The sequence below is a fragment of the Cnephaeus nilssonii genome (genome assembly GCF_951640355.1).
Source record: "Cnephaeus nilssonii genome assembly, chromosome: 6".
NCBI classification, from domain to species: Eukaryota; Metazoa; Chordata; class Mammalia; order Chiroptera; family Vespertilionidae; genus Cnephaeus; species Cnephaeus nilssonii.
This window is the reverse complement of record NC_137077.1, coordinates 85,460,204-85,483,607: the sequence shown is the minus strand read 5'-3', so window position 1 is coordinate 85,483,607 and position 23,404 is coordinate 85,460,204. Positions and strand designations below refer to the sequence as shown.

The window sequence follows — 23,404 nt, the reverse complement described above, 5'->3', positions numbered from 1 at the left end:
AATGCTTTCTTGCCTTTTCTAGCTTCTGCAGGCAGCCTGCATTCCTTGGTTCTTGGTTCCTTGCATCATTACAACCTCTTGCTTTCGTTGTCACATCTTCCACTTTCTCTTTTTGGTCAAATCTCTAGTCTTTCTTTTTAAAAAAAAAAGTGGCAAAATGTAATATCATTAAATTTATCATTTTAATCATTTTTAAGTGTACTCTTCAGTGGCATTAAGTACATTCATATTGTTGTGTAACAATTCCCACCATCCATTTTCAGAACTTTTGAAATGAAAATAATTTTAAAATGTTGATCATTATTTTTATACATTTCCTTTCAGTGTGGTATAAGGAAGGAATCACAGCTTTGTAGTCATGGACATGTTTCAAACTTCTGATCCTCACTGAATTCACCTATGATATTTAATGTAGAGCTGTAGACATCAAATATGACACACTATTTGCTCTTAGTAGCTTAGATCTAGTATGTATGAACACATAGAATCTAATTTATTTTCCAGCCTTTCTTAGAGTGAGGATAGTTTAACTCCTTTTTGACTCAAGGTCTCACTGTTGTGTCTCTGGAGGCTGAACTTGTTCTACTCACTGTAACTATAAGTTCCCTTGCTCTTTATCTTGCCTCTTTGGGTTGGGCCAGTGGAAAGTGCCAGCAAGAAATCTAGGATGTACTAGTAGGAAGGGAGTGAGGCCAGGGCATATATTTGCTTGGTACTCTCCCTTACATATCTAAGAATTTTCTAAATATTCCTCTACTTAAGATCAAAGCTCCTGTCCTCAGCTCTCTTTCATAATTCTCTTTGGATTCTAGTTATTGCTCTCTCTTCTTGCACCTTCAGGCTCTGTCCAACTAGATAGATGGTAGCTCCTGCTATTGCTAACCTACGTGCACTTTACCATTTCTTACTGATTTTCTTAACCTTTGATCATACTTGCTTAAATAGTCCCCTCCTTTAAAATATCTTCAATTACACTTTTTCTTCTGGGCCCCTAACCAATACTCCCCCCGTTTTTTATGAAATAAATCTTACTCTGACCCCCATTATATAAAACATAAAAATGAAGCTACATCAGCTGATGCAAGCTAAATAATGCAGGGCCTTGATTTCTCTCTTCTTCCTATCAAAGTTAGGGCTTGGAGGGACACATTTATAAAAACAATGGACTTGGGGAAAAGCTTTTTCTTCTAGGTTTTTTTGGCTGATCTAATAATTAAATTGACATAAGACAGATTAACAGAGAAAAACAAATAAAAGTTTAATAGTATGTATACCTTCCACACACATGGAAAAGACAAAAGAAGATGTTAGGGGTAGAGAGAGTCAGTTCTAGGAGGTTACCAGAAAAGGCACCTTAAGTGAGGGCAAGGTTTTTCTGCAGATTTCAGTTATTGCCTTCTCTATTGATAAGAGTTTCTAGAGATTGAGTCTTGTTTCTTTTCTTGCTATAGAGAGGGAGACACCCTTATCAATGGAAATTTCCCTTTTACACGTAAATGTCTCATATAAAGGGTAACTTCTACTTGATTTTCAGAGCTTTTCCCATATCCACTCCTTCTTAAAAATAACCAGCCTAAAATTATACTCATGCCAAAAAGACATATTTTGGAGTGGCAAATTTTGCTCCCTTCAGTTCCATTTCTGCAGTTCACCCACACTGCCTTTGGTGACTTGTTACATTTGGTTGGCTATTCAGCTAGCAGGTCTACAGGTCAGTCTCAGAAGATTGATAAGAATACTGATTAGGATTTGATTTAACATCAATTTCACTTGGATTTACTACTTTTTTATTTTTATTTTTTGCAAACAAGCAATGCAAAGATATTTGCAAGATCAAAAGGATGAGTTATCCTAGATCCCTATTGCCTTCCTAGTTCCCAAAATGTATGGTTTTAGAAAACCCACACAGAATGATACGTCTACCAGGTCAGAAAGTCCCAACCGTGAACTTTCTGTATATGACTGGAGGAGCCACATCGGCTCTCAAAAGTTCCATCCTATTTATCAGACTAGAGGCCCAATGCACGAAATTTGTGCAAGAGTAGGCCTTCCTTCCCCCGGTTGCTGGCACCGGCTTCCCTCTGGCACCCAGGATCCAGGCTTCCCTCTAGCCACTGCCAGGCACCCGGGACCTGGGCTTCCCTTGTAGCCCCAGCTTCATCCAGAAGGTCATCTGGAGGATGTCCGGTCTAATTAGCATATTATGCTTTTATTATTATAGATGGAAATTTTTGTGCCATCTCTACATGATTCCATAGCCTATTTTGTACTCCACCAACTTGTGGTTTAAATGTAATAGACTTGGCCATGGCCTATCATATATATTTTAAGAGCATTGTTTTTAATATATCTTAAAACATAACTATTATTTTGGATTTTCCCTAAACCTGAATTCAGAGAAATTCAATGGAGACCTGATACTTTTCTTGAGGTTGATCAAGTCAACTAGAATATGAAGAAAACTAGTAAGGATTTCTGGAGAATTCCTGTATCTCCCCATTTCTTTGAAGTCTTCCCCTTTGCTTCTTCCTCTTCCTATCCTCAAGGGCTGAAAAACAAAACAAAACAAAACACAAATTAATACTAAGCTTTGAGTAGTTGGTTAAAAGTGAATAAATAATTCAGTTAAGTTAAAAGTGAATAAATAATTCAGTTAAGTTAAAAGAAAAAAAAAATATCTACTTGATGCCAAATAGCTGGTTAGTAGTCCTGTGTGAATTCCTTAGAATCCCTAAACCAGGTGTCCTCAAACTACCGCCCGCAGGCCACATGCGGGTGTTTTTGCCGTTTTGTTTTTTTACTTCAAAATAAGATATGTGCAGTGTGCATAGGAATTTGTTCATAGTTTTTTTTTTAAAACTATAGTCTGGCCCTCCAACGGTCTGAGGGACAGTGAACTGGCCCCCTGTTTAAAAAGTTTGAGGACCCCTGCCCTAAACTATTTTTGCCTTCCTTATACAGACCTATTATCTGTACTTTACTTGTTGTGTTGTGATTTTTCATGGATTTGCTTCTAATTGCAAATGAATTATTTGGTTGCCACACAAAAAATTAGCAAGAGGAAAAATGTTATAATTTATAGAAGGTTGAAAATAGGTTGTTTCCCATAAATATTGAAAAAATTTGAAGAGTCAAAAAACATACATACATATCAAAAGAAAAAAGAATATCAAACCAGATGAAAATACTGTTGGATTGTTCTCAAAATGGTCAGATTTGGACTATATCTTCACAAGTAGGAAGATATTAGTTTGAGGAACCCTGTAAAGCAACTCTTCCTATCTAATAAAAGGGTAATGTGCAAATTAACTGTCACTCCGCCAAAGAGATGGAGGTTCCCATAGCCACAAGATGGCAGTGCCCAGTCCTCTCAGCCCCACTGGAGTCCCTCAGTCCCGGGGTGGGGGGGAGGGTGGCGGGGCGGCTGCTGAGAGCGGGCAGTGTGAGCGGCCTGGCGGAATGCTTGCTTCATTGCCCTGGCGACAAGGCAAGCGTTTCACGCCCGGCCGCGATGGGCCTCTGGGTCGCGGAGAGCTTCTGGGCAGCAGGCACGGAGTGGCCAAGCCCCACAGAGAGCTACTGGCGCACAGATTCATGCGCAGGGCTACTAGTATAGGAATAATTATATATCTGTTTTAGTTAGTTTGGGTGGCAATAACACAATTCCATAGAGTGGGTGGCAGGAATTTGTTGCTCACAGACCTGGAGGCTGAAGCTCAGAGTGCCAGTATAGTTGCAGACTTCTCATATTCTCACATGGAGGAAGGGACTAGTGAGTGCCTCCCTCCCCTTTTATAAAGACACTACTCCTATTCATGAAGGCCCAGCCCTCATGACCTAATCACCTCCCAAAGGTCCCACCTACTAATAGTAGCACCTTTTGGAGTTAGGGTTTCAATATATGAAATTTAAATGGACACAAACATTCAAACCATAGCACCTTCATTCCTTTTTTCTTTATTCATTCCTCAACAAACATTTACTGCTAATTTTGGTTTGAGCACTTTATTAAATATTGGGAATATAGCAGTGAACAAGAGACAAGGTCCTTGTATGCAGGGAATTTATCTTTTGTTGGGAAGACATAATTAGACAAAAAAAGTCAGAAGTTAGCCCTAACCGGTTTGGCTTAGTGGATAGAGCATCGGCCTGCGGACTGAAGGGTCCCGGGTTCGATTCCAGTCAAGGGCATGTACCCTCGTTGCGGGCACATCCCCAGTAGGGGGTGTGCAGGAGGCAGTTGGTCGATGTTTCTCTATCATCAATGTTTCTGGCTCTCTATCCCTCTCCCTTCCTCTCTGTAAAAAATCAATAAAATACATTTTTTTTAAAAAGTCAGAAGTCAGAGAAGTAGTTTTCTCTGCTATGCAGAAAATAAAAATGGGTAATGTGATAGATTGAAGCCACTTTACATTTCTTTATTTATTTTTACTAGAGTCCCGGTACATGAAATTCATGCACTTGCCGGGGGGGGGGGTCCCTCAGCCTGGCCTGCACCCTCTCACAGTCCGGGGAGTGGGCCTAAGCTGGCAGTCGGACATCCTTAGCGCTGCCACAGAGGCAGGAGAGGCTCCCACCACTGCTGCTATGCTCACCAGCTGTGAGCCTGGCTTCTGGATGAGGGGCACTTCCCCTGTGGGAGTGCACTGACCACCAGAGGACAGCTCCTGTGTTGAGCATCTGCCTCCTTGTGGTCAGTGCACGTCATAGTGACCGGTTGCTCCACCGTTTGGTCGATTTGCATATTAGCTTTTTATTATGTAGGATTTTTCAATTATAGTTTGCATTCAATATTGTTTTGTATTAGTTTCAGGTGTACAGCATAGTGGTTAGATATTCATACTTTACAAAGTGTTCCCTCTGATATTTCAAGTACCCACCTGGCATTGTACACAGTTACTATAATATTATTGACTATATTCTCTATTGTATACTTTATACCCTCATGAATATTTTGTTACTACCAATTTTTATTTCTAAATCCCTTCATAATTTTTACCAAGTCCACAACCCGCTCCCCTCTGGTAAATATCAGACTGATCTCTGTATCTATGAGTCTGTTTCTATTTTGTTTATTTTGCAATTGGAGGCCACTTTAGAAGAGGTTATCTTTGAAGATATCTCTGAGGAGGTGACTTTTAGGTGCAGTATAAATGCCATAAAATTGACCGTAAGATCTCAAGGGGAAAGTATTTCCTAAATAGGAACCAGTTGGTCCAGGGCAGGAATAAGATTTGTGCAATTGTGGAATAAAAGTTCAGGGATACTAAACCAAGGAGTGTTAAAAGTCCAGGGTAGAGAAGTGGGCAGGGTCAGATAGACAGGATGCATGAGCCAGACAGGATGAGGTATTTGGATTTTATTCTTATTACTAGAGGCCCAGTGCACGAATCCATGCACAGGTGGGGGTCCCTCTGCATGGCTGGCAATCTGGGCCAATCGGGGCCATCTCTCCCAGTCCCAATTGGAGTGAATTGGGGTCTGCTGGCCAGGAAGAGACTGCGGGAGGTTGGCTGGCTGGGGGTGGGGGGGTGGGATCACGGGAGGATGGCCGGCGCAGGAGGTTGGCTGTGGAAGTGAACTGACCACCAGGGGGCAGCTCCTGCATTGAGTGTCTGCCCCCTGATGATTAGTGCGCATCATAGCGACCAGCTAACCAGTCATTCGGTCACTGGTCATATGGTTGCTTAGGCTTTTATATATATAGATTATGGGCAGCTACAATCAAGGAGGATAGTGACATTATTTGTGTGTGTGTGTGTGTGTGTGTGTGTGTGTGTGTGTGTCTGTGTGTGTGTGTGTTTTAATCCTCACCTGAGGATATTTTTCCATTGATTTTTAGAAAGAGTAGAAGAGAAAGGGAAAGACAGAGAGAAATATCAATGTGAGAGAAACATATCGATTGGTTGCCTCCTGCATGAGCCCTTACCAGAGCCCCGAGCTGGGGAGGAGCCTGCAACCGAGGTAAGTGCCCTTGACTGGAATCGAACCCGGGATCCTTTGGTCCACAGGCCGACGCTCTATCCACTGAGCCAAACCAGCTAGGGCAACAGTGACATTATTTGATTTGCATATTTACAAATTGTTCTTAGGTCCTGTGTAGTGAATGGATTATAGGGAAGCCAAAGTAAAAGCAGGGAGATTGCTCAGGAAACTATTATAGTAGTCTAGACAGGGGATGAAGGTGCCATGGACTAGGGTAGTTATGAAAAGAAGTAGCAGATTTAGGGTATGTTTTGGAGGTAGTCCTGTCAGGATTGTCTGATGGATTGGCTGGAAGGAGGGGGAGTGAGGAGATAAAAAGAGAAATCCAAGATAACTCTAAGATTTTTTATTGATCCAACTAAGTACCTAATAGTGGTACAAACTGAGATAGGAAAACTGGCAGAGCAACAATTTCAAAGATAAAAATGAAAGCTTTGTTTGAGCCATAAGTTTGAGATGCTCATTAGACATCCAAGAAGAAATATGAAGTAGATGGTTTGTTGTGCAAGTCTGGAGATGTGGGGAGAGGTCAGCATTCAATGTATAGATTTGGGAATCTTGGGCAAACAGATGAAATATAAAACCAGGAGCCTGGCTGAGATCACTTGTAGGCTGTTTGCAATAGATAAAATAAGGCATCTTAGAACAGAGTGCAGGAGAGTCTAACTTTAAGATACTCAGTAGACAAGATCAGGTGTGTTCAAAGTCAAAGTATATTAAAAACTTATACAATTCAACAACAAAATAATCCAATAAAAAAGTGGGCAGAGGAACTGAACAAACACTTCTCTCAAGAAGACATACAAATGGCCCTGGAAGGTGTGGCTTAGTTGGTTGAGTGTTGTCTCCTGCACCAAAAGATGGCCAGTTCGATTCCCAGTCAGGGCACATACCCAGGTTGTGGTTTTAATCCCCTGTTGAGGTGTTGAAAATATGCTCAACTTCACCTCCTATTAAAGAAATGCAAATAAAAACTACAGTGAGATACCACCCACACCTATTAGGATAACTATTATCAACAAGACAAGTAATAACAAGTGTTGTAGAGAAAAAGGAATCCTCATTCACAGCTGGTGGGAATATATACTGGTACAGCCACTATAGAAATCAGTGGAGGTTTCTAAAAAAATTAAGAATAGAGCCCTGCTGGTGTGGCTCAGTGGCTAATCATTGACCTATGAACCAGGAGATCACAGTTTGATTCCTGGTCAGGGCACATGCCCAGGTTGCAGGCTCGATCCTTAGTAGGGGGTGTACAGGAAGCAGCCAATCAATGATTCTCATTATTGATGTTTCTCTCTCTCCCTCTCCCTTCCTTTCTCTGAAATCAATAAAAACATATTTATAACAATTAAGAATAGAGCTATCATATGACCCAGCAACCCCTCTTCTGAGTCTCTACCTGAAAAATTTAAAACATTTATTTGCAAATATATATGCACCCCTGTTTTCATTGCAACATGGAAACAACTGAAGAGTCCTGCAATAAATGATTGGATAAATATGTGGTACATAAACACAATGGAATACTACTCAGCCATAAGAAAAGCTGAAAAACTACTATTTGTGACAACCTGAGGACATGATCTTGAGAATATCATGTAAGTATAATAAGTCAGACAGAAAAAGTCAAGAACCAGGAGAGGTATAGAGGATCTACCTAAATCATAGTCACAAACCCAAACAGACAACCAAAATGAGGACACAAAAGAAAGAACCCCCAAATGAAAGAACTAGCGAATTCTCCAGAAGAAGAGATAAATGAAGCAGAGATAAGAAATTTATCTGAAACAGAGTTCAGAGTAATGATGCTAAAAATGCTCAACAGTATTAAAAAAAGCTATAGTAATTATGAAAAAAAACACAGTCTGAGATAAAGAATGATATAACATAAATAAAGAACACATTGGAAGGAATACACAGCAGATTAGGGGAAGCTGAGGATCGAATCAGTGAATTAGAAGACAGAGTTGAAAATATCACTCAATTAGAGAACCAAAAAGAAAAAAAACAATTAAAAAACAGGAGGACCACTTAAGGGAGCTGTAGGACAATGTGAAACTTAACAATATTAGAATAGTAGGTGTTCCAGAAGAGGCAGAAAGGGAGAAAGGAATAGAGAAGGTGTTTGAAGAAATAATGGTAGAGAACTTCCCTAACCTGGTAAAGGAAAAAGTCAGGAGGCACAGAGAACCCCAAACAAGAAGAACCCAAACACACCCATGCCCAGACACATCATAATTAAAATGCCAAAAATTAAAGACAAAGAGAGAATCTTAAAGGCAGCAAGAGAAAAGAAAACTGTTACCTACAAAGGAATTCCCATAAGGCTGACACCTGATTTCTCATCAGAATATCTACAGGCCAGAAGGGAATGGCATGAAGTACTCAAGGTGATGGAAAGCAAGGATCTGAGACCAAGATTACTATATTCAGCAAGACTATCATTCAAAATAGACGGTCAAATAAAGAGCTTCCAGACAAAAAAAGGCTAAAGGAGTTCATCACCACCAAGCCAGCATTACAAGAAATGCTAAAGGGATTGCTGTAAGGGATTGCTGAGAAGAAGAAAGAGGGTGAGAAACCTAGCCACACAGAATTAAAATGACTATAAATAAGTACCTCTCAATAATAACCCTAAATGTAAATGAATTAAATGCTCCAATCAAAAGGTGTAGAGTAGCTGAATGGATACAAAACATGACCCAACTATATGCTGTCTACAAGAGACCTACCTCAAAACAAAAGGATGAAAGTGAAGGGATGGAAAAAAAATTTCCATGCAAATGGAAAAGAAAAAAAAGCTGGAGTAACAATACTCATATCCGACAAAATAGACTTTAAAAGCATCATGATAAGCGAAATAATCCAGTCGAAGAAAGAGAAACATCTTTTGATCTCACTCATTTGTGGAATATAATGAACAATATAAACTGATGAACAAAAATAGAGCCAGTGGGGAAAGAAATATACTAGAATATAATAGAAGTAATCTTGTTGTTTGCAGATTTTTAATATTTTCTACAACTTTTGTGATATACTATGTTAGTACAGTTTTGGTAATATTATTATACTTAAAATCCTTTTATTCTTGAAATATTAATGTTTATTGCATGCAACATTATTATATTTAAAATCGTTTTTCCTAAAATGAAAAAAAAAAGGAAAAAAAAAAGGAAAAGTCAAGAACCATGTGATTCATTTATATCCTATACTAGAGGCCCGGTGCATGAAATTTGTGCATGGGGGGGGGGATGTCCCTCAGCCCAGCCTGCACCCTCTCCAATCTGGGACCCCTTGAGGGATGTCCAACTGCCCATTTAGGCCCAATCCGGTTGGACATCCCTCTCCCAATCCAGGACTGCTGGTTCCCAACTGCTCGCCTGCCTGCCTGCCTGATTGCCCCTAACTGCTTCTGCCTGCCAGCCTGATCACCCCCTAACCACTCCCCTGCCAGCCTGATCGACACCTAAATGCTCCCCTGCCAGCCCAATTACCCTTAACTGCCCTTCCTTGCAGGCCTGGCCCCCCCTCCAACTGCCCTCCCCTGCAGACCTGGTCCCTCCCAACTGCCCTCCCCTACTGGCCTGGTCCCCCACAACTGTCCTCCACTGCAGGCCTAGTCCCCCCCAACAGCCCTCCTCTGCCGGCCCAGTCACCCCTAATTGCCCTCCCTGCTTACCTGATCACCCACAACTGCCCTCCCCTGCTGGCCTGGTTCCACTCAACTGCCCTCCCCTGAAGGCATGGGTCCCACCCAACTGTCCTCCCCTGCAGACCTGGTCCCCTCCAACTGCCCTCCCCTGCAGGCCTGGTCCCCCCCAACTGTCTTACCCTACAGGCCTGGTCCCCCCCAACTGTCCTCCCCTGAAGGCTTGGGTCCCCCCCAACTGTCCTCCACTGCATGCCTGGTTGCCCCCCCCAACTGCCCTCCCCTGCAGGCCTGGTCTCTCCAACTGCTCTCCCCTGCAGTCCTGGTCCCCCCCAACTGCCCTCCCCTGATGGCCTGGTCCCCCCCAACTGCCCTCCTCTGAAGGCCTGGATCCCCACAACTATCCTCCCCTGCAGGCATGGCCCCCACAACTGCCATCCCCTGCAGGCCTGGTCCCCCCAACTGCCCTCCCCTGCAGGCCTGGTCTCCCCCAACTGTCCTACCCTGCAGGCCTGGACCCCCGCAACTGCCCTCCCCCTGCAGCTCTGGTCCCCCCAACTGCCCTCCCCTGCTGTCCTGGTCTCCCCCAACTGTCCTCCCCTGCAGGCCTTGTCCCCCCCAACTGCCCTCCACTGCAGGCCTGGTCCCCCCCAACTGCCCTACCCTGCAGGCCTCGTTCCCCCACCCCCACAACTGCTCTCCCCTGCAGGCCTGGACCCCCCCAACTGCCCTCCCCCTGCAGCTCTGGTCCCCCCAACTGCCCTCCCCTGCAGGCCTGGGTACCCCCAAACTGCCCTCCCCTGCAGGCCTGGGTACCCCCAAACTGTCCTCCACTGCAGGCCTGGTACCCCCCTAACTGCCCTCCTCTGCTGGCCCGGTCACCCCTAACTGCCCTCCGTGCTTGCCTGATTGCCCACAACTGCCCTCTCCTGCAGGCCTGGTCCCCCCCCCCCCCCCCAACTGCCCTCCCTTGCTGGCCTGGTCACCCCAACTACCTCCTCTGCTGGTCTGGTCACCCCTAACTTCCCACAACTGCCCTCCCCTGTTGGCCATCTTGTGGTGGCCATCTTGTGTCCACATGGGGCAGCCATCTTTGACCACATGGGGGCGGTCATCTTGTGTCTTAGAGTGATGGTCAATTTGCATATTACACTAATATGCTAAGTGGCTGGTTGTTCAGTCGTCCATTCAACCAATCAAAGTGTAATATGCTAATGATATGCTAAGGGCACTCAACCACTTGCTATGATGTGCACTGACCACCAGGGGGCAGACAGTCAACCGGTCGACCAGTCACTATGATGTGCACTGACTTCTAGGGGGCAGATGCTCTGACCGGTAGGTTAGCTTGCTGCTGGGGTCTGACCAATTGGGACTGAGCGAGATGGGCCAGACACACCCTGGAGCCCTCCCGTGGTCCCTCTCCGGATGGTCAACCTCCCACGTCCCTCCCGGCCCCGAGATCATGCACTGGTGGGGTCCCTTGGCCTGGCCTGCATCCTCTTGCAATTCAGGACCCCTTAGGGAATGTCAGAGAGCCAGATTTGGCCAGATCCCACAGCCCAGGCTAAAGGACCCCACTGGTGCATGAATTCGTGCACTAGGCCTCTAGTGTAGGATATAAAACTGAAAGCAACAAGTGAACAAACAAACAAAAACTCATAGACACAGACAACAATATGGTGGTTACCAGAGGGAAAGGAGAGTGTGGGGGGAGGTAGTAAAGGGTTAAGGAGGTCAAATATATGGTAATGGAAGGAGATTTGACTTTGGGTGGTAAATACACCATTCAATATACAGAGGATATGCCATAGAATTTTACACTTGAAACCTATATAATTTTATTAACCAATGTCACTCCAATAAATTTAAGAAATAAAACTTAGACAGTAGAGAAGTTATCAAATGAGTCTGAGAAGGAATGGTCATTGAGGAGAAAAAACAAAGTATATTGTCAAGGAAGCCAAGAGAATAAAATAATTCAAGGAGAGAGTAGTCTACTATTTTGAATGTGAATGAGAGTCAAAGTAAAAAATAATAAAGTTGTCACTGGATTAGGCAACATGGAGGTCATTTGTGATCCTAACATGAGCAGTCTCATTGGAGTAGGTAAAAAGGTTTGACTGGAGTGGGTTAAAAAAGAAAATGCAAGGTAAAAGTGAAACAACTGTAAGTGTGAAAGCCATTTTGGTGATCTAGAGAAAGAAGGCAGGAGGAGAGTGTAACAGGACCGCTGCTGGACTGTGCTGGGTTCCTACCTGAGGTCTGTGGCTATACAAGTAATGTAAAATGAGCCAAATTGCCCCAGTTGTATATGTGCATCTCTAGTGATATTAAGCACAGAGTAGGTGGATAGTTGGGTTTGGCTTCTGCTAAATGAAAACAACAGAGGAAGAGAGAGGTGAAAAAGTTAAATATATTTACAAAGGTGGGGGATTATAAAGTTGGATCACACAAAACTAGATTTTGATGGAAATGAGGACTCTAGGGAAATGGGTGATAGTAAGAAAGTAAGAGGAGCCAAAGGACTGGAGGTCTTAGTGAAGTCAAAGAACTGATGGAATCCTAATATATAAAAAGCCAGGGGCTGTCATGACAGAAACAACCGGATGGATGACTGAACAGCAGGTTGCATGGGGCGACCAGGCTGGCGGGGGGTTAGTGAGGGATGACCAAACGACTGAACAGCAGGCTGCGTGGGGCAACCAGGCTGGTGGGGGGTTAGTGAGGGACGACTGAACAGCAGGCTGCGTGGGGCAACCAGGCCAGCAGAGGAGGGCAGTTGGGGGTGACCAGGCCGGGAGGGGGAGCAGTAAGGGACAACCAGGCTAGCAGTGGGAGCAGTAAGGGGCAACCAGGCCAGCGGGGCGTGGGGGACAGTTGGGGGTGACCAGGCCGGTAGGGGGGGGAAGTTGGGGGCAACCAGGCCAACAGGGGGGGCAGCAAGGGGTGACCAGGCCAGCAGAGGGGGGCAGTAAGGGTCAACCAGGCTAGTGGGGGGCAGTAAGGGGCAATCAGGCCGGCAGGGGGGCAGTTAGGGGTGACCAGGCTGGTGTGTGGGGGGGCAGTTGGTGGCGACGAGGCCGCAGGGGGGGCAGTTAGGGGTGATCAGGCCGGCAGGCAGGTGAGTGGTTAGGAACCAGTGGACTTGGATTGCGAGAAGGATGTCTGACTGCTGGTTTAGGCCCGATCCCACCACGGGGATCGGGCCTAAACCAGCAGTCCGAAATCCCCCTAGGGTTCCCAGATTGGAGAGGGTGCAGGCTGGGCTGAGGGGACTCCCTTCCTGCTGCCCCCCCCCACCCGCCACCACCCCCATGCATGAATTTTGTGCACCGGGCCTCTAGTATTGGTATAAGAGAGCTGAATGAATAGGATTTAGTGGCCAGATAGGGTAAAAGACCTGTTATATGTGGGAAGCTGCTAGATTAGTGAAGGGTATTTTTACACCCACTGCTTATTTTCTTTGGCCATAATCAAGTTCTCTAGCCTATTATTCCAGTGATGGAGTTATCATAAATTGCAGTTGTGGACTGAAAGGGGCCACAAGCTAACCTAACTCAGGGAAGGCCTGTGTGGCGGCCTTGCAAACTAAGAGACCTAAAGTAACCATGAAGGATGGTCTGAAATTAAAACCTTTTAATTGAAAAGCAGTTTACTAGTATAGTGGGTAGTCATGTCCTAGGCCAGTATCTTCCCTGAAAAAGATCAACTTCATCTTTACTGAACTTATTTCTTTTTGCATCTAAGATAACATACCTGTAGAATATCAGGGTAACTTGTAACTTCTCTTTTCCCAGACTCCGAGGGCACAAGCAATGTGCAGGGTGCCAGGGCAGAGACCACAAATTCCCTCATTGTTATTGTTATCTTGTTAATTGTTGACTGTTAACTATCCTATATCCACCTATGTAAAAGAAGTATGTATCTATCATTTTACTTTTTATTCAATCCCCGAGGTTTCCCCACATTGCTTTCTTCTGCCTCCCTAATCTATCAGCAATGAAATTCATGTAATCCACTTACATCTCCTCTTTTGATTGTAATGTATAAATCAAGGTGAAAAACCACCATTCTCCAGAGCTTTATCTCAATATGTTGAGATTCTGCTTCCTGGCAATTTTCGACAGTTTGACTCAAACTCACAAAAATTCTTTACAGGTTTGTGTGTTTGTTACGTTAACACAGGAGATCACACAGATTTTTTAATAACCCAGTTGCTAAAATGAGAGTCTATTTATTAGAGGATCCCATAGAAGAATTCCAGTAAAGATGGTCTTAGCTTGTGACATTATAAGCAGCTTTAAACAAAATTAATTTTTGAAAAACAAAGAAGAGAAACAAATATCATTTTAAATGAAAAAAAAATGTTTTCTTTCTCTATTTACAATACTTTTGACACCCAATGTATGGGGTTTTATTCCACACCAAGCAATTCTCCAATTTTCTGAACACCAACTGGGTGTCCTACAATTCAGTTCAATTCTGGCACTATCTACGCAGAGTTAGCACAGACTCCACAGAACACCCTCCACTTCAGACACCAGTCAAAAGTCCTAAGTTGTCACCTTTTCTCTTACCAACTGGCTATAATTTGGGGGTTCCCACAACATCATCCTTGGGTTCAATAACTTTTTATAACAGCTCAAAAGAACTCAGAGAAATACTTCACTTACTATTACCAGTTTATTATAAAGGATACAACTCAGGGACAGCTTAAATAGAAGAGATGCATAGGGCAAGTTATGAAGCAAGAGGCTCAGAGCTTCTCTTTTCTCTCCAGGCACACCATTCTCCCAGTACCTTGATGTGTTCACCAACCTGGAAGTTCTCCAAACCTCATTGTTCAGCTTTTTTTTTTTTTTTTAATGGAAGTTCCATTACATAGGCATAATTTATTGCCTATTGGTAATGAATTCTTCCAGCCCCTCTTCCCTCTGTAAGTGGAGGGGGTGGGTCTGAAAATTTAACCTTTTTAAAAAATATATTTTTATTGATTTCAGAGAGGAAGGGACAGAGATAGAAACATCATTGATGAGAGAGAACCATTGATAGGCTGGCTGCCTTCTGCATGTCCCACACTGGGGATCAAGCCGGCAACCTGGGTATGTGCCCTGACTGGGAATCGAACCCTGACCTCCTGGTTCATAGGTCGATGCTCAACCACTGAGCCATGCCAGCCAGACTGAAAATTTATACCTTCTAATCATGCCTAGGTCTTTCTGGAGATCAACCCCAATCCCAAAGCTATCTATGGAGCCCAGACCAGAAGTCATCTCGTTAGCATAAAAAAAAGACACTTATTACTCTGAGGATTTCAAGGATCTTAGAAGCTCTGGTGTCAGGGTCCAAGGTCAAATATTAGAATGAAAGATGCTCCTGGCACCCTAATAGTGAGGAAATTACAAAGGTTTTTCTGTGTCAGGAACTTGGGGCAGACACCAAATATATATTTATCATATCACACAGTTTTATCACCTTAGTCGGTGAAAATATTTCCCATATTGTATGAAAACAATGCACCTGTGTCTGGAAAGATGGAAAAGTGTGCATTTTGCTCTGTTTGCCTGGAAGTATTTAAGTGTTCTATTATCAATAGTGATTAATAATATATTAGTTTGAGGCATGACTCTTTTGCTGCACTATAGGCACACAAAAATAGAACGTTTGGGGTAGAAACAACATGCTACATCATATACTACTTTACACTTTACAAAACATTTTTACATTAACTCATTTGAGAGCAATATTTGTTGCATCTTTTCAAAAGTCTATAAATACTTTCCAATAAGCACTCTATTCATTGCTTTGTAGATTTCAGCCCCCCCTCCCCCCAGGTAAATTACATTATTCCCTCCAGTTCCCTATAAAATCAAACCTCTTAGATTGTGAATACTAGCAGAATGGTAGGACTCTGAAGCTGTGATTTTTTTACTTTAAATAATGACATCATTCCAGTCTTAAGTCCAAGCCCTTGTTTTGACACGTTGTTTATCTGTGACCTCATTATTTTTTCTTAATCTATAAAACAGACACATTAATGCCGATTCCCTTCATATATCTATTATCAGAACAGGGTTTACACTTTCTTAGAATGGGCTGAACGTGGGCTTTAGAAAGACATGTTAGCGACATCAGTCCATTAAATAATGTTGCTATAGTCCTCCCTCCCCCTCAAAAAAGAAAGCACTCACACTTCTCTTTGCTAACTACAATTCCACTGTCTTCCCACCCTTTCTCCCGATTCTTTACTTTCTGAAGCAGGAAGGAAGTAGGGATAAGACACCAGGAGCCTGTCCAGGGCACCCAAGTCCCACAGCGATTCTCTCCATTGCTTCCACCCAGGCGCTTCCAGCAGAAATAAGAATCCAGTCCATTCTCCTCTAGGCCCGGGTCACAATGACAAATTTTACAGAACGGCCTGAGGTGCCGTAGCAGGGTGCCCATCCCAGAACCTCCTTCTCCGGTCACGGCCAGGGACCCCCAACCCGGGCCCCAGGGTTCCCCACCCGCCCCCCTAGCGGGCTTGTGGTGGGAGCGCGGGCGCGGCCTCGGACGGAGCGCGAGGGAGCACTCGGCCGCCACCGTTTTCCCCGACCCCCGGAAGGAGCGGTGGCCCGGATCCTGCCACCTGTCCGTCACGCAGCTGCTCACGCCACACCGCTTCCGATTGGTTCGAGGCCTGGCCAGGCAGCTTCCAGCCCCGCCCTCCGCGGATGGCCAGGCCGGGAGGGCGGGGCGTTGTCGGGCGGACCCGCCCAGCTGTCAGTTGACGGGGGCGGCCCGGCTGGCGGGCGGACGCTCGCCGGCTGCCTCGTCGCCTGCTCACGCGCGCTCCCTCTCGCCGCCGGTGGGGAAATCCGGGCCGCTCCAGTGGCCGCCGCCGCCGCCTCGTCCCGACCTCCTCCTCGATCCCCTCCAGGCTAAGTTCCTTCCTCGCGCGCACCCTCGGGGAGTCAGTGGCCTGGCGTGGGTCCGGAGAGCCTCCGCGGCGCGCCGGGGTGCCTAAACCATGTTAAGGAGGATTCTGCAGAGGGTAAGAGAGTGAAACCGTCTTCCCGGCAGCACGTGAGCGGGAGGTCCCGCGCCCGGGGCTGCCGGTGCCGCCGCCGCCGCGCCGAGCAGCCGAGCGGGAGGCGGGCTCCCTCCTCCTCTAGGCCCGGCCGCCCGGGAGGCGATTAGGCCGCGGCCGTCCGCCCGGGGTCAGGCCATGGGGGCAGGGAGGGCGTCCGGGGCGGCAGCGGGCGGCAGGCCGGAGCCCGGGGCCTGGAGCCCAGTCCTCCGCGGCACCGCGCGCCCAGGCCCGGGCGCCCCGCTCCGGCGCGGGGCTTGTCAGTGCGAGAGGCGGCGGGCGGGAGGGTGTGGTACCGCGTTCCTCCCGAGCCCGGACTGCGGGTGCTGATAGGGTTAGTGCCTGCGGGCCGCCTGCCGGGCCGGAGGTCGCCCCGCGCGAGGTCGCGGAGGCTTGCTCAGCGCTAACCCCCCTCTCCGCGCCCACGGTGTCCCCCCAGCTTGACACCTCACGCACCTGCCACACAGGGCTTCGGTTTTGCATCTGGACCAGGCTGGAGGGTAATGTGGCGAAACCCGGCCTAGCATGGGCCCAATCCTGGTACCCACATTTACTGGCAAAGTCAGCTGAGAAAGAAGACATTACTCACTGTTGGAAACTTTTTTTCCCCCCCCAATTAAAAATGCATTTTCCTCTCCCAGCCAGCCCCCTTTCTGAGCTATCCAGGAATAAATCCGCAGTAAGCTGGATCCAGTGGTATACATTTACCCCTTCACTTTCTGCCAGTGTTATCTGTATTTAAAATCTGGAAAAAAACTTAAGATATAAAGATTAGAGCATAGGAAAGCTGTAGGTGTATTGTTTAGCAATCAATTCCTAATCTATTTAGTTTACTAAATTTTTGTTTGTTTTGGATGGCTTTTTGAGACTAATAGGTTGCAACAAAATGTAAATGACTCTATAGTTGGTGCTAAACCCATTTGTCGGTTATTATGTGAGTAGGATAACTAATTCAAAAGACAGAAGAAATTAGTGAATTTGTGATATTCATCCAATGTGCCGAAGACATTTGAGTCAACCACTATATACAAAGGGAGTGCTCTTGTTTTGGCATAGCTTTTGTGACATGTTCAAGTCAAGTGAAACTTGGTCATATATCAGGGGTAGAAATAGTTAACTTATCTGCCACCCTTTATTGACATTTGATGATTTTTTTGCATTGGTTTTGTCAGAGATTTTTTTTTTTTTAAATCTTAGTAAACTGGTGATTTAGGCAATAGCAAGGGTATGCCATTTGCTCTTGCCATAGGTTTTTGTGTTCAACAGTAAAGACATCTGTGCATGATTTACTTGTAGTACTTAGTGATTTTCCTTTTATCAAACCCGGAGGAATGAATTACCTCATGCCTCAGATTTTTTTGTCATAGTTCCAGAACCGAAAATTAGTTTTCCTGTGGTTTCTTTTAAAGTTTAGTTTTCAGCCCTAGCCGGTTTGGCTCGATGGATAGAGCGTTGGCCTGTGGACAAAGGGTCCCAGGTTTGAAGGGTCCCAGGTTCGATTCAGCCTAGGTCACATACCCGGGTTGCTGGCTCGATCCCCATTGTGGGGCGTGCAGGAGGAAGCCGATCAATGGTTCTCTCTCATCATTGATGTTTCTATCTCTCTCTCCCTCCTCCTTCCTCTCTGAAATCAATAAAAATATATTAAAAAAAAAAGTTTAGTTTTCAGAAAGATGGGATGCTTTCCAGGACTCTTAATGTTGTTAAGCATTACAGTTATATAAAGATAATTTTTAGGGTTTGTGCATACACATCAACTGTCGCATACATTTCAGTTGAAACTACAAAATTGGAATTTATTCTGGCTATTGCTGAGATGTGGTATGGAATTATCACATATGAATAAGTCAGTTGACAATTGAGTTTCTTGACCATGGCACTATTGATATTTGTGCCTGGATGATTTTTTGTTTTGGGGGGCTGTCCTTTACATTGTAAGATGTTTAGCAGCATCCCTATCCCTGGTTTCTACCCACTAAGTGCCAGTAGCACTCCCCAAATCCTCTTCCCCTTATGTGACAACTAAAAATACCTCCAAGACTTTACCAAATATCCTTTAGGGGCTAAATTGCCTCTGTTGAGAAACACTGTGTTAAATGTACATACTCTTTTATAGGAAAGTTTGAATAGTTTCTCACATTAATTAAACTCCCCCCGCCCCCCAGTGTATTTATATTGAGTATCAGTAAATACCAGTGATAAGCTAGGGGCGGGGAACCAGTTAAATAAGATATGGCCCTCCATTTAGAACTCACAGCCTGTTTGTGGAAGTGGACATTTAAAAGTAGTGATTAATGTGCTATGTGATAGAGGAATGAAGAGTGCCCTGGGAGCTACTTTGTAGGAGCGTGTTGGGGCAGTCATGAAAAACTTCAGGAAGGAAGGCATATTCGAAGCTCAAAAGAGGGAAGGGCATATCTAGCAGAGTGTTCAACATATGCCAAGACTTGGAGTCATAAAAGGGTGGGTAATATTAGGGGGAACATGAACAATTAAGTTTAGGAAGTGAAATGATGCCCAGGGATTGGTGGAAGATGAGACTACAGAGGCAGCTACAGACCAGGTTAGGAGAGTCCTTGAGTGCCTGCCGAAGTTCAGCTATTATCTTATAGATGGGTCAGTGTTAATGCCCAGCCTTTAATAGGGGCATTTTGATAAAAGTCTTAAAGAAATCTTATGATTTTATTAATAGTTTAGAATCTAGACTATATAGTTTAGTAACTCCACAGATGATATTTATTAACAAGTATAACTGAAATCTTTATATTTATTTATTTGTTTTATTGATTTCAGAGAGGAAAGGAGAGAGAGATAGAAATATCAATGATGAGAGAGAATCATTGATTGGCTGTCTCTTACATGCCCCCACTGGGGATAGAGCCACAACCCAGGCATGTGCCCTGATGGGGAATCAAACAGTGACCTCTTGGTTCATAGGTTAACACTCAACCACCGAGCCATGCCGGTTGGGATGAAATCTTTAAATTATATAACATAGTAACTATTTTATTTTATCCCACCCTGATAACCTTACTTCTCAGCAGAGATATTAAGATAAAAGATTTAAAAGTAAAGTTGCTGACTTAGAGATTGTTTGAAATAGTATCTATACTTTGAAATTAGATTGCATTTCTTTAACATGTTTTTAGATGACTTTTTTTTAAACTGTTGTAATTTCCTTTTGAATAGTGCCCTTTAAATAAAATTTTTGAAAGAAGAAATAGACAATGTATTTATAGTTAATTATAACTCAGAGTCTTTGAACATCACCAATAAGTTCCCAGGGTACTTTATAGAAAACTTAGTATCTGATTCCTTTCCTCCTCCTCCTCTTTCTAAAGGGTGTCTCTCTGAGGCTTGAAAAGGTCTGGAAAAAAAAAAAAAGTGAGGTGGCTCCAGTATGTGTGTATTGATTATTTTGCTTATAGTCCTCTGAAGAGAAATGTGAATTTAAAGTGCTTGATGGCCAGAAAGATGATCAGCATTTAGTACTTTAGGCAGTTTATAAACTTTGTTGCTTTTCTTTCTTAACTTACTGTGATTTAACATTTGTGTATTCTATGTAGTTTTACTGGTCTATATCCAAATAATATTGCAAAAGAAAAATGGTTTTAATTTATTCTAGAATTGTAGAATAAGATTTTTATGGTCAAACAGGTCTGTCTCTCTGATTTAAAAAACGAGAAAGTAGAAACAGATTCAGTGATTTATCTAAGCAACACAGTTCGATGTGAAAACAGGTAACAGCCAAATTTTTCCAACTCCCAATTTATTTCTCTTTTCTTGACATCTTGTCTCTCTCTCTCCCCCCATTTCAAACTGGTATGGTTAGCACTATGCTAGTTACTGTAGAAGGCAGGTACTAGTATAGGAAAAAATTTGAGACATAACTTCTCACTCAATGGACTTACATGATTAAGTGCCAAAGTAAATGATATAGCGAATGAAGGCTATAGTAGTACAGAGGAGGAAAGGTCAGAAATGAACCTGCTTTGGTGGGAAGTCTCCTTGGAGAAAACAGGCATGAGAAAATGGGTTTGGAAGGTGTGTGATTAGGAAAGGAAAAGTTTCCTTCTAGGAAGGAGTTACGGTATAAGCAATGACTCAGAGATGAGAATGAGTACATTCTTCCTGCCCACCCTCCTTCTTTTGCATATTGCCTTTCTATAAACAAATATTTATGACACTTGCTATGTGCTAGATACTGGGACACAACAGTGAATAAGACACAATCCCTATCTTTCCCTATCTTTAGGTAGCTTAAAACCAAGTGATTTTAGAGAGAGAAATATTTTTAGAGTAGAAAGAAACCGAGAGAGAAGTTTACAAAAAAAGTGTTATACCTCATTTTGGAGATTTTTGTTTAGCTCAGCCCTGTCCAATGCAGATGAGTCACATATATAGTTTAAAGTTTCAAGTAGCCATATTTAAAAAAATAAAAATAAAGAGGTGAAATTAATTTTAAAAATATATTTCCTTTGACCTGGTATATCTAAAATATTTTAACATGTAATCAATATAAAAATTAGTAATTAGATACTTTACATTCATTTTTGCACTAGCAGCACATCTCAATTTGGACTAATCATATTTCAGCTGTTCAACAGCCTCATGTAGCTAGCAGCTACTGTATTGGATAATACAAGTCTAGTTGAATACATATATAATTTTTAACTTTTTATTTAGAACTAATTATAAACTTATAAAGAGTTTCAAGAAGACAATAATACAAGGAACACTTGTATACGCTTTATCCAGATTCACCTATTATTTAACATTTTATCATATTTGTTTTATTATTTGCTCAGTTTTTTCTGTTCTTTTTTCTCTCTCCATCTCTGTAATTTTTTTTTCTTTCTTAATCATTTCAGTATTAGTTATGGTCCTTTACCTCTGAATACTTAAGTGAATATTAGGGTTATTTTCTTACATAACCACAGTATAGTTATGAATTACATAAATTTACATTTATTCCATTTGTTATTCATTATTTCAATTTTGTCAGTTAATCTGATAAAGTTCTTTGTAGCATTTTCCCTCTTCAGTATAGTGTCCAGTTCGGGTTATATATTATATTTAGTTGTCATGCTTTAGCCTCTGTTAATATGAAACATTTCCACAGCATTTCTTTGTAATTTATGACATTTGTAAAGAATACAGATTCCCTCCTTGCTTTTTTTCTCTTTTTTTCCCCCTAGAATGTTCTTCATGTTGTGTTTGTCTTATGTTTTCTTTTCTTTCTTTCTTTTTTTAAAAATATATCTTTATTGGTTTCAGAGAGGAAGGAAGAAGGAGAGAGAGAGAAACATCAATGATGATAGAGAATCATTGATTGGCTGCCTCCTGCACGCCCCACACTGGGAATCGAGCCCGAAACCCGGGCATGTGCCCTGACTGGGAATCTAATCATGACCTTCTGGTTCATAGATTGATGCTCAACCACTGAGCCACACTGACCAGGCTTGTTTGATGTTTTCTTGTGATTAGATTAGAATTATGCATTCTTGGTCAGAATGTTTCCTAGAAGATGTGTCCTTCTCAGGTTATCACATCAGGAGACCCATGATGTCTTTCTGTCTTTCATAGGTGATGATAATTTTAATTACCTTGTCAAAGGTCAAGGTGTAGCCCAATTTTTCAACTGGATAATAATTATTCTTTTTTCCTTTGCATCTAATAGGCAGATACATATGAGACGATGCAAATATCCTGCTCCTTACCAAGTTTTCCCTCGACTAAACATCCATTATTGATTAACACCACAGTGACGGCAAAATGATGATTTTCCCACTTCAGCATTCCCTCTGCATTTACTAATTTGGTTCTTGGCATTCCTTCCTAGCTCCTTTCCATCCTAGTCCTAGCTTCCTTCCCTAGAAGTTCTCTTCCCTCTCAACTCCATATCTCCCACCTTCCTTCCTTTCCTATTGGAATGAACTCATAATTTTAATTTTTTTATGGTTTATATTCATCACTGTACTTAATCATTTTGATGCTCAAATTATTTCAGATTTGAACAGTGGCAGCCCTTTTAAGATGGCCTTATCATTTTTTAAAATTAAATCTTTATTATTGAAAGTATTATATGTCCCTTTTTTCCCTCCATTGACCCCTTCTAGCCCTCCCCTTCCTCCTTCACCACCCTATTGTGTGTATCCATGGGTTATGCATATAGGCATATCAGTTCTTTGGTTGATCTCTTCCCACCCACCCATCCTCCCCAGCCTTCCCTCTGAGCCTCTATAATTTATTTATTTTTTTTTTTAGCTCTTCCTTACTTTCTGGCATAACAAGGTATTTCAGGCTCATCCTTTATCTACCCTTTCCCAGCCCTGAAATGAACCATTTCTCTGAGGAGTCCTTTTCCTCTTAGTGGGGAATGGTATTAGAGACCAAGGTTTGGGGTGATTTTCCTTCTTGTTTCTTTTAACAGACAAATCTAACTGAAATTTTGAACTTTATTCTGTAGTCATTTGGAAATCAGTAAGATTTTATTAAGCAGTGAAATATATTTAGCACGGAGGGGAGGAAAAGTTCTTTTCCACTTTCTTTGGGCCTTTGGCTGGGCCTAAGAATTAAACTGACCTAAGACAGATTAACAGGAGAAAAGCATACACATTTTTACATGTACATGAGAGCCTTCACAAGAGAATGAAGACCCAAATAAATGACCAGAACACAAAGTGTATAGACCT

General features: G+C 43.1%; 1 protein-coding gene across 2 annotated transcripts in view; it reads left to right on the top strand.

The window, feature by feature from the left end:
* Positions 1-16,416: 16,416 nt before the first annotated feature.
* Positions 16,417-23,404, top strand: part of EEA1 (early endosome antigen 1) — a 157,966-nt gene continuing 150,978 nt past the window's right edge. For both annotated transcript variants that reach the window (XM_079774076.1, XM_079774077.1), the window contains exon 1: positions 16,417-16,673. In XM_079774076.1, coding sequence (XP_079630202.1) covers positions 16,650-16,673 — 24 coding nt within the window. In that variant the 5' untranslated portion in view covers positions 16,417-16,649. The remainder of the gene's footprint in view (positions 16,674-23,404) is intronic.